The sequence below is a fragment of the Sycon ciliatum genome, chromosome 1, assembly GCF_964019385.1.
Source record: "Sycon ciliatum chromosome 1, ocSycCili1.1, whole genome shotgun sequence".
Taxonomy (NCBI): domain Eukaryota; kingdom Metazoa; phylum Porifera; class Calcarea; order Leucosolenida; family Sycettidae; genus Sycon; species Sycon ciliatum.
In genome coordinates this window covers 12,655,595-12,666,854 of record NC_088643.1, presented here as the reverse complement: position 1 = coordinate 12,666,854, position 11,260 = coordinate 12,655,595, and the positions used below count along the sequence as shown (strand labels likewise).

Here is an 11,260-nt window from a genome sequence, read left to right as displayed (position 1 = left end):
ACTTGCGCTATTGTAACGTTAGGCAACGATTTAGATCAGTTGACCATCTAGTCACGCATCGCATTTCCATTTGACGTTTGAATGGATGTTCAAATAATATCCAACAGCCTCAATCCTCCAGTCTCAGGTCTGTGGTCATCGAAATCATGAGGATCAACACCTGTTTTTCTATAACTGTCTGGCTTTATTCAATCTTTGACCATTATCACTGCCATTGTAGGACCAACCGTTTACTCGATTCATAAATCATCATTATTTTTAGATTCTCGGATCAGTCCTTGGGCTTGGCTTTGCCGATTGGCCATGGAACCGAAAACGGTTCAGGTCGAAGCGGTTCAGGTCTTTCTTCATGCACGCATGCGCCATGGCAACCACGACCGGAGAGTCGGAGACCCCAGGCCCAGCCCATCCCCAGGCCACCTGCCCAACATCGGCCAAAGCCTCTGCAGACTGCAGTACTGAAGTACCGCACCGTTGACATTGTCATCTCCTTGGGATTATTTTCATAGTGCTGATAGTGAAGAGCGTAGATCTGTGCGAGCTTGATTCTGAACATTCCAAGCGATATTTTCGAAAGAGTTGTTTGCCTTAATCAAGTTCGCTCTGTACCTGAGCCACAACTGATGAACGGCTTGTACTTGAAAGTACGACGTATTATTCCTTGAGAAAACACAACTCTTTGATCCTAAGAAGTAAGTTATGCAGTAACTCGATGTCGATCGTGATCAGTCCGCAGTGCGAGTGAACTGTGGTCACGCGGGCAGGCAGGAGTGTGAACAATGGCAGACAGGGTGCGCTATAACATAGCCTTCCTACTTTCCAATCTAGATGCATCCTTGATCTTGGAACTCTTGCTGGAGAATGATGTGCTGGACGTTGATGAATATGATACTGCCTCTAGCAAGGAAAACGTGAAGTCTGATCTGACAAAGTACGTGGTGAGGCTGATGCTGAAGAAAACGGAGGAACAGGTGGATTCGTTCCTGAAGCTGATTCAACACAGCCAACCCGATGTTGCTAAACATGTTGCCAACACTATGGCAAAGCGACGCGATGCAACTGCCATTGGGGGAGCTGACCATCCGACGAAGACAAGGTCCGCAGATTGTGAGTCAACACTTGGCTCGTTCTCCGGTAAGTGTTTACATACTTGAAGTAGAAGATGATCCATACTGGTTACACACATAATGACACACACACTTTGCTCTGTACAAGTCACTCAGGTACAGTATCACAACAAAGATAATCTGGCGTTATTCCCGTAGCTATGCAGAAGACGTTACTTCAGTAACGTCTGGCGCTAGCCAGGGTCCACACAGCTTTAATTTGGTATTTGTTTGTGTGTTTGTTTGTTTGTTTGTTTGTTTGTTTGTGTCACGCCTGGCGCTATCCGTATCTGACGGCAAAAAAGCATAGGATGTTATAACTTTTTCAATTCTCCTATTTTTTTCAGGCATATCTTGGGATTCGAACCCGCACTATCGCCCTACATGCATTCCCCCATACACCTCGCATTCATACCCATTCTTCCAAGTTGCTTCACGTTATGATCTTGCGTTTGAAAGCCCTATTTGAATATTGCGGGCAGCTGTATGTGGCCAGCTGTGTTTGATGGTACGGTACGGTACGGGAGACGGTGTCGTATTACCCTCGATCGTACCTGTCCCGTACCTATTCCCTACCGTACCGTGCCATCAAAGACGGCTGGCCACAATGCATATTCAAATAGGGCTTTCAAATGCAAGATCACAATGTGAAACAACTTGGAAGAATTAGTATGTATGCGAAGTGTATCGGGGGATGCATGCAGGGCGCGCGATAGTGCGGGTTCGAATCCCAGGTTATGTCTTAGAAAAAAAGGATTTTTTTGAAGAATTTATAACATTCCTATGCTTTTTTTGTCTACATGTAGGTCATCAAGGCAAAAAAGCATAGCGTAGGGCCCTGAGCTTCCAAGCTCTCTCGTCAGGTGGGGCATCACTCAGGCATTGTTTGCCAAGTAAGAAAATTCAGAAATGAAACGAACACAAAGGAACACACTTGGGGCGCGTTCGAATTGTCACTCTTTGACTTTTTGAATAGTTTCGTTTTTCTGAAGCGGTGGCCGTATTGGCCTCTTCAGAAAAACGAAGCTCCTCGAATCTCCTCGAAACTCCACAACCTCATCCGATGGGAGAGGTGGATTAGTTCTGAGGAGTTTGGAATGGATGCGTCACGTAGTACGTGGAGATGGTCGAGCTGATCGGGCGTCATCATCGCCATGACAATTCCACTGAAAAACTCTAAAATGATAGAAACCGTTCTAATGGGACACTTCAACTAATCTCTTTATAAAATTTGTTTGAACAGTTGATGAAGACAATTTGAACGCAGCCTTAGCTTATCGGCTAAATTTGTTGTTGTGAACCTTGGAAGGCAAAGTCAGTTTACCAATACCTTCAGTATGTGTCTATCAATGACCAGTGCACAGTGGACAGATAGTAGGTAGGTGCATGGGTGGGTAGGTAGTTAGGTAGGTTGGTGGGTAGGTAGGTAGGTAGGTAGGTTTTATTGTTTTACTAGGGGACTCCCAACAGGTCAAGGCATTTTACAAGTAACCTAGGAAAAGCCGGATTTGGTCTGTAATACAATCCCAGGAAGAGATACAGCTTGGCGGCATTGGTGGGATACTGTGTTACTCCACCTGAATATTCACAAGTAATTCACAAGCACACGTGTATACAGGTATTTGTATTGTAATTTTTCTACATCCCATAGCACGTAGTTTCCAATCAAAGAGGAGGGGGTGGAAGCCAACCACGGGTGAGAAGCATAAAGAAAATAAATTAATAGAAAGAAAGGGTGCATGCGTTCACAGTACACACTGCACTGGTACGGCAACTGCTGTATGTATCACTACGGGATCGTGTTTGATTGGGAATAGGAACCGTACGCTGTTCAGCAAGCATCCTCAGACCAAGACCATACAACTTAAAGTACAGAATGCTACAGGTTCTGAGAGTTCAAGCACATCATCGGTTTCTATAAATATGAAGAGGTGTTTTCTTTGGAAATATCCACACAACTCAATATCTACTAATACGGTGTAGTAGAGAGCACTCTCCCAACATTGGGGAAAGTGTATTACGGTGCTAGTTCAACTGGGAATATGGAACGAAGGGAGCGCAGCAGTGTCCCCGGCCGTGACCAACAGCATTTGGCACAGTGACCAGAATATTACACGTGGTAAACAGTTTGATTCCAGGCCGTACACCCTAACTTTCTCGTATTGGCTATGTATTATTATGTGCCATGAAGTGGAGACGATAAATAAATTTAAAAAAAATAAGTACATCCTTTTAAAGAGAGAGAGAGTTTCAAAAACTGTAATAGATTTGTGGTGGGCGGCAGATCGTCTCTAAGTGTTAGTATTCCCAAGATCGTTTGTATACAGAGATGTGCGCCTAGTGGTCATTCCACTTATGCATACCACAGACCCAAAGCACAGACACATCAGGATGGCAGAGTACACAGGTCGGGTATAGAAAGATATGAGAAGCAAGAAGTAAAACTAAGAAAAAAACTACAAAAGCCAAACCCGGGTCAAACAGACAATTTTGCTTGAGCGGTAGCGGAGCTCCTACAAACAAAGCCTATTAAAGCTACAGTAAAACCTGTCAAGGCGACCACTCGGATAAGGCGACCACCTGTCAAGGCGACCACTCGGATAAGGCGACCACCTGTCAAGGCGACCACTCAGATAAGGCGACCACCTGTCAAGGTGACCACTCCGATAAGGTGACCGTCTGCCCCAGACGAACACTGCAGCCAGGACCAAGGAATGCTATTTCCAGTCAAATAACATTGGATGCGGAGACCACCTGGTTCCAGAGACCACATTCTCTTGAGCGGTAGACAGGTTAGACAGGTTTCACTGTACAAGTACATGTACTGGATCTCAGCTGATACAAAACACTCACCAGCTACTAGCCAAGCTGATACAAAACACTCTCCAGCTACTAGCCAAGCTGATACAAAACACTCACCAGCTACTAGCCAAGCTGATACAAAACACTCACCAGCTACTAGCCAAGCTGATTCAAAACACTCACCAGCTACTAGCCAAGCTGATACAAAACACTCACCAGCTACTAGCCAAGCTGATACAAAACACTCACCAGCTACTAGCCAAGTTGATTCAAAACACTCACCAGCTACTAGCCAAGCTGATACAAAACACTCGCCAGCTACTAGCCAAGCTGATACAAAACACTCACCAGCTACTAGCCAAGCTGATACAAAACACTCACCAGCTACTAGCCAAGCTGATTCAAAACACTCACCAGCTCCTAGCCAAGCTGATACAAAACACTCACCAGCTACTAGCCAAGCTGATACAAAACACTCACCAGCTACTAGCCAAGCTGATACAAAACACTCACCAGCTACTAGCCAAGCTGATACAAAACACTCACCAGCTCCTAGCCAAGCTGATACAAAACACTCACCAGCTACTAGCCAAGCTGATACAAAACACTCACCAGCTACTAGCCAAGCTGATACAAAACACTCACCAGCTACTAGCCAAGCTGATACAAAACACTCACCAGCTACTAGCCAAGCTGATACAAAACACTCACCAGCTACTAGCCAAGCTGATACAAAACACTCACCAGCTCCTAGCCAAGCTGATACAAAACACTCACCAGCTACTAGCCAAGCTGATACAAAACACTCACCAGCTACTAGCCAAGCTGATACAAAACACTCACCAGCTACTAGCCAAGCTGATACAAAACACTCACCAGCTACTAGCCAAGCTGATACAAAACACTCACCAGCTACTAGCCAAGCTGATACAAAACACTCACCAGCTACTAGCCAAGCTGATACAAAACACTCACCAGCTACTAGCAAAAATTGGCAAACTTACACTAGCTGAAGTCCAAAGACAGCAGGCTGGGAAGAGGAGGGTCGAGCATGCAGCAGCAAGCAAAAAAGGAATAGAGACCAGCAGGATCGAGCAGCACATTGGGCTGCAGAAATTAAATACAATAAAAGAAGCCAATCAAAAAGCCAATGAGACAACTGAAACTCGGATAGTGGTTAAGAGATCTGTGGTAATGAAGAGTACAGGCAACACATTGAAGAGCACTAGCAAGAGGTTGGCTTAGCCTAGTATAAGGTCACACGTTTTTACTTCTATGTTTCTCGTCACCCGTGCGCATACGATTCAGGAGTCTGGAAGAGAAAAAAAAAGACTGTGCTGCACTGTGGGGACCAGCACATGCACATATGCACCCTGGCCTGGCCTGCACGACACATGATGCGAGGTCAAAAGGTCGCTGCATGCAGTTTTTGTTGTGCAATCTAGCTGCACGTGCACAGCAGCTCCTAACATGTACAGTAGGTATCGGTTATAGCGTGGGTGTTTGAAAAACGACTTTCTATTCTTATTTCCGATATTTCTTACACACGATAAATATAATGTGACGTTTCATATGCATGTGCATGTGTGCATAGCCAGGAAGATCATCATACATGTTACGTAGTGCTGCTGTGTATGCGGTTGCTCGTACTTCCAAAGTAGTCCCATACTGGGCCATAGGTTCACCATGTGATTGAGCAACATGAGTTACATGACCACATCAGATGCACTTGCAGCATTATGATGCAATTCGAGTCGGTTCAGAACTGTATCGGGCAGATGTTATTACTACAGGCGATACACTTTGTACTAATCTGGCATGTTTTGCTACACAAAGTCCATTCTTAGGACCGATATATTCTATTACACGATAACATTGCTTGTAAGAATAAAAAGACACATGAAACCCATGTTATGATTATGAAAATAGGAGGGTTCATTCTTGTAGGCAGTATATTCTTTTACACGACCACGCTATAACCGATACGCACTGTACTAGTTGGGGTCATTATTTTTTCCCACCTCTGGCCGCACCGTTCTTTTTCTATGTTTCGCGTCACCTTATTCGATGAAATCTATGAGGGAGGGCGAAAAAATAAAAGTGCCATCCAAAAAAAACAGTGTACGTGCATTACATTTGTGTACAGTGGAGCTAAAAAAATGCCCGGCACTGTTCATAATATATATTCATTCACACATGCACACATGCATACATGAGTGTAATTTCAATACAATGAATGTAGCAAAGTAAGTTCATTGCGCAATGCAATCTCTACTGATTGGTAATAACTGGCCAAACTCTGTCAGCATTATCAGCATGCTTGTGGTCCAAACACAGGCGGCATGATGATTGCGTGACTTGCGGTCCAGCTTACACACACAGCTACGTGTACATGCATGTGAGCTGAGTACAATCGTGCGACAAATAGAACAAAATTAATGATGCCAACATAATAGTTACGATGCAACAATCATGTACCTTTTTTTTTTCTTTTTTTTTTGGAACTCCGACTGTGAAATACATGCGCGCGCAGGGGACGCGAAACATAGATAAAAAAACGGTGTGGCCTCTCGCATACGATTTTCGACTTTCGGGTGACGAGAAACATAGCAATAATAACGTGTGGCCAAATGTTGAAAAGGAAAGTAAAGAGAAGTGCACCAATGTTATGGAGATTGATGAGAAAGTTTGCTAGTGGCATGTGACAGTTTGGCTATACATCATGTGATAGTGAATGTGCAGAGAGTACAAAAATGATGAGAGGTACATATAATATATATACAGGGTCACGACAGATTTCTACTCGTACAGACTCTACGTTCACTGTAGTTCTGTTCTCTACTTGTTATCTTGGTAGATGCTACCATGACAACGGCTGGACAACAGAAAACACAACAATCAGTCCACACAGAGGGAGATCGTGCAGCTGATCAACAACTGTCCTCCAGCAGTAGACATACAGCAACACACAAACAAGCAACATCAGCTTTAGCAACAACCAGTGCAACTAGTATGGGTACAACAAGGAGTACTAGACTAACTACAGCTCAGGTTTCAAAAACATCATCACATTCAAGCAACTCATCTCTACCAGACCTGGACGACCACTTCACTGGCAGGGATGACATTGTTAAAGAGATCAGTCACAACATTCTCACAACAAAGTCCAAGTCATCATCTACACGTGTGCAGAGTCTTGCGGCAGCAGCTGGTTTTGGTAAGACGTCCGTAGCCATTGCTGTGGGACATGTATGTCGCAATGCTGGTTGTCGTGTGGAGTTCTTTGACTTACGCGGTGTAGCTGGTGTTGACGCTGTCCAGGCAATGATTCAAAACCGACTCGAAACAAACCCAGCTTCATCTGAAACTACTGGCAAGGCAACAAAATCAACTAATGGCATGGATGATCATGGTAGCAAACACCACATGCTAGTTATTCTGGACAATGCCGAGGATGCTATCCAGGCCAATGCGGATAAGGATTTCCAACTACAAGATGTCATCCAGCGACTACTGCGCCAACAACACAGCGTACATGTCCTACTGACAAGTCGTGTTTACTTTGACCTACACGCTGCCCAGTTTAAACTACAACAACACCGTCTTGATGGTCTGACAAAGGTTTGTGCTGTTGGTCTTCTCCATGGTCTATGTGTTGAAGGTAGTGTGAGCATTGAAGATGCACAGAGGTTAGTGGATCATTGTGGAAATGTTCCACTTGCTGTACGCATTACAGCTGGTCTTCTACAAGGTGGTCGATTAACTCCAACCATGTTGCTGGCAGTGTTCAAGAAGATTGGTCTTGATGTGTTCAACGACGATGGTCTGAAACCGAATCATCGAATCCTGAAGCTGTTGACAATAGCATACAACACATTACAGCAGGATGACAAGGACTCATTCCATGCTCTAGCTCAACTACACTCCTCGTTCTCATCTGATTGCGCTTGTGTGATGGTGGGTTTGCCTGCAACTGATGCCAATGTGGTTCATCTTGTACGTTTTGATCCTTTGATCAAGATTTGTTTCCTGGATTACAATTCGTATTTGGATCGCTACTCGTTGCAGCCATTCATCGCCGAGTTTGGCCGTTACCAATGCCCTGAAGACAAGCAACGCATGTACCAACAACGAATGTGCAAGCATTTCCTTGGCTTTGTGAACGATATTGATCATCGTAGAGGTTGTGGTGCAGAGAAAACAATGTATTGGAGTCACCAACTGCTTCAGGAAACCGTGAACATCGAGAATGCGTTGTCGGTTGTTGATCTGCTGTCTGATGATGAACTTCTTCCTTTCTCTAGATTAGCAACGCGTATTGGTTTGTTTCCAGCTTTGTTTGGGACAGAGACAGTTGTTGCAGCGTTTGTTGAAAGGGTTCAAACATTGGACAAGGCACCGCTATCCGTTCAAGTTGGCAGCCTTTGTGCCTCGGTCCAGTGTAGGATTACCAGTGCATGCAAAGCAGCGGGTTCTGACACCAATTTTGACAATTTGGAGCTCAAAGCCCAAAAACTTCTTCAGAAATGCAAAAAGGAACCGACAGGAGAGCAATCACAGCTGCAGCTGATTTTGATCCAACTTTCATTGGAATCATGCAGAACAAACATGTCTCTGGTCATCGACAGCAGGGAAGGACAGGTTGAGCCCAGCCATGAAACACTATCCCGTCTTCAGGTGGTGTACCAGCGTGTTACAACAACACTGGGAATTGGTCTTGCAACAGGTGTCACTGAATGTGCCCTGAAACTCATTCAACTGTATTGTTCCACTCTGCTAAACAAGGATATGCCCAATGTACAGGTGGTAGAAGACCTTGCTGAGAGAGTGATGTCATCACACTTCCTATCACAGGATTTTGCAGTTACGTCAGGTGCTACAATGTACACCGTTCTGCAAGAATGCATTGTTATGATCCTGGGCAAGGTCATGTCAGGTTCCTGTAGCAGTGAGTGGATTATTTCACCATCATTGATTACAACACTGGGTATACCACGATGTGAATGGAAACATGTACCAACTGCTATCAGCCGCTGGGTCGATTTCCATTACGACTATACCACTGTGTCTGCTCTTCAGATACAACGGTACCTGTACTCCATGGATAATGACACAGTAACCACACTACTGGACATGCACTTGGGTGGTGTGTATAACACCGAGTACATATCCTTGGTAGTAAATGGAAGGACACACACAACTCCAATGGGACTCACTCTACCAGCACAGCATCCCTTCACCATTGTGATGGACTATGTCAGGAGATGGTGTAATGGCTCAAATCCGGCAGATCACACAACAGCACTGATTAACAACTGTAGCCAGAACAAGGTACCTGATGTGGAAGTGATGCAGTCTTGTATTCTGACGGCTAGAACACTGCTCCTGTTTGAGGTAAGCTGGCAGTGCAGTGTTATGCTTACCCTAGTTTTCATCCACACTCCACACTCCATTCTGAAAGAACCCAGTGTACTGCAAACCAGTGTACTCAGTAATGATCTACGGTATAGTGTCTGTCTCACTGAACCTCATTACTTGCTGAACACACAGGAGAATGTGAAAACTTCTACAAGTACAAGTAAAACCTTGTAAGTATGGAAATGGAACGCGTTGCTTTCTGCTATATCAGCCTGGTTAGTAATTATTGTGCGATGTGTTGTCTGTTTCGATTGTACTGAATTCAGTTACGTTCTCTCTACACCGTCCTTTGTTGTGTGTTTTGCTGTAGAATACTGTCTTTGCACTTGGAGAAATGTCCAAATTCTTCCCAGCGTTGAAGTCATTGGTTAACGATGTCAGTGCTTGCCTGCCAAGCAATTATGCAACTGGTCTATCAGTGTCTGGAATTGTGTACTTACCGCCACCAATCACTGGGGACGTTCCTGTGCTATACATCTCTACCGTTGCTGCCCTACACCGTCAATCCAAGAGAGGCCGTGTGAGCATTGATCACCACATTGCACTACGGGAATGGTGTCGACGTGTAGCAGCATGTTTTGTCTGCTATGACCTGGACAACATCACGGCATGTCCTCGTTGTGGCATGGCTTACCTGTGTGGCAAACATCGTCAAACTGATGAACACCTAAGTGAACACAACCAACAATGTGCTATGCTGGCAGCACTCAGACATCGCATACTGCAGTAAGTTAAGAGTGTTATCATCACTGTCTCACATGACAGATTTTGAGTGCTGTGTGATGAACTGGTGTGTTGGTGCCTTGCTATCATGAGAAAATTACTGCTCAGTCTGCGTGTAAATGTTTGTGTATGTGTGTGTGTGTGGGGGGGGGGGGGTGCTAGTGTGTGTACGTGTATGTGTGGGGGGGGGGTGGGGGTTGCTAGTGTGTGTACGTGTGTGGGGTGAGGGGTGTGGTTGAGTGTGTGTGTGTTAGGGGGGGGGGGGGGTGCGGGTGTGTGTCTGTGTGTGTGGGGGGGGGGGGGGGGACGCCACAGTTTCGAAATGCCTCTTTGTATTTCCCATTCTTGGTCTTTGTTACACTGTAACATTGGCTCAATAGGACAGACTTTTAAGTATGCATGAGTGTATGTGTGTGTGTATGTCAAGTGTATGTCAAGTGTATGTGTGTGTATGTGTGTGCGTGTGTGTGTATGTGTGCGTGTGTATGGGGGTGTCTGTACTTGTATGGTAGCGCTTCAGTATTTCGAGTCACTACCGCTGAGTCCATGGCAGGACCAACAGGGGGGGGGGGGGGGGGGGGGAGAGACAGAGGTACTCGCACAAGACCTTTGATTTTCTGTAGGATCCCACACAGTATATTCCTACTGTCCCTCTGTATGACCAATTCTGGGGCCAATGTGACATTGTATCAGTGGCTTGATAGGAAGGACAGGCATGCGTCTGCCTGTGTGTATATGTTGGAGCACACGTGTGTGTGCGTGTGTGTTTCTGTGTGTGTGTTTCTGTGTTTCTGTGTGTGTATGTATGGGCACTTGTGTTGGTGATTTCTTTTTGTCGAGCGAATGCACACTTGCTCACCTCACTGCCTATCTCCCTGGCCAGTTTGTGAGCTGGTCGTATTCGCTCAACATACCCTGCTGCCACTCAGATTGGTCTTGCACAGTGTAAACCTGTGACTAGTCAACCGTGTTGATTTGTCACAGGTCAACCCTAATTGCATTGTGCTGTCATTGCTGTTGCTACATGCTGGGCATGACGGCCGAGCAATGAACCAGTTCAGCAGCAAGCTGACACTTGCCAGTTCTCCCAGTGTCACCGATGGTTTCGGGGTGTGTGTGTGTATGTGTGTGTGTGTGTGTGTGTATGTGTGTGTGTCCCATATGGTGCAGTGGTATGTGCAGCGATTTCCAATCGAGAGGTTGCGGGTTCG

General features: G+C 45.4%; 1 protein-coding gene across 1 annotated transcript; it reads left to right on the top strand.

Annotated features, from left to right (window-relative positions):
* Positions 1–432: 432 nt before the first annotated feature.
* LOC135812992 (uncharacterized) lies at positions 433–10,056 on the top strand. The gene is made up of 3 exons (XM_065326233.1): positions 433–1,134; positions 6,766–9,302; positions 9,637–10,056. Exons 1-3 carry the CDS (start codon positions 780–782, stop codon positions 10,054–10,056), a joined length of 3,312 nt encoding a protein of 1,103 aa, XP_065182305.1. The 5' UTR covers positions 433–779.
* The last annotated feature ends 1,204 nt before the right edge of the window (positions 10,057–11,260 follow it).

Excerpts from the sequence above, each read along its gene's own strand:
- LOC135812992 (XM_065326233.1), top strand. The coding sequence starts at position 780 with ATGGCAGACAGGGTGCGCTATAACATAGCCTTCCTACTTTCCAATCTA. Across the intron at positions 1,135-6,765 it reads AACACTTGGCTCGTTCTCCG|ATGCTACCATGACAACGGCT; the intron begins GTAAGTGTTTAC and ends TTATCTTGGTAG. Across the intron at positions 9,303-9,636 it reads GAACACTGCTCCTGTTTGAG|AATACTGTCTTTGCACTTGG; the intron begins GTAAGCTGGCAG and ends GTTTTGCTGTAG.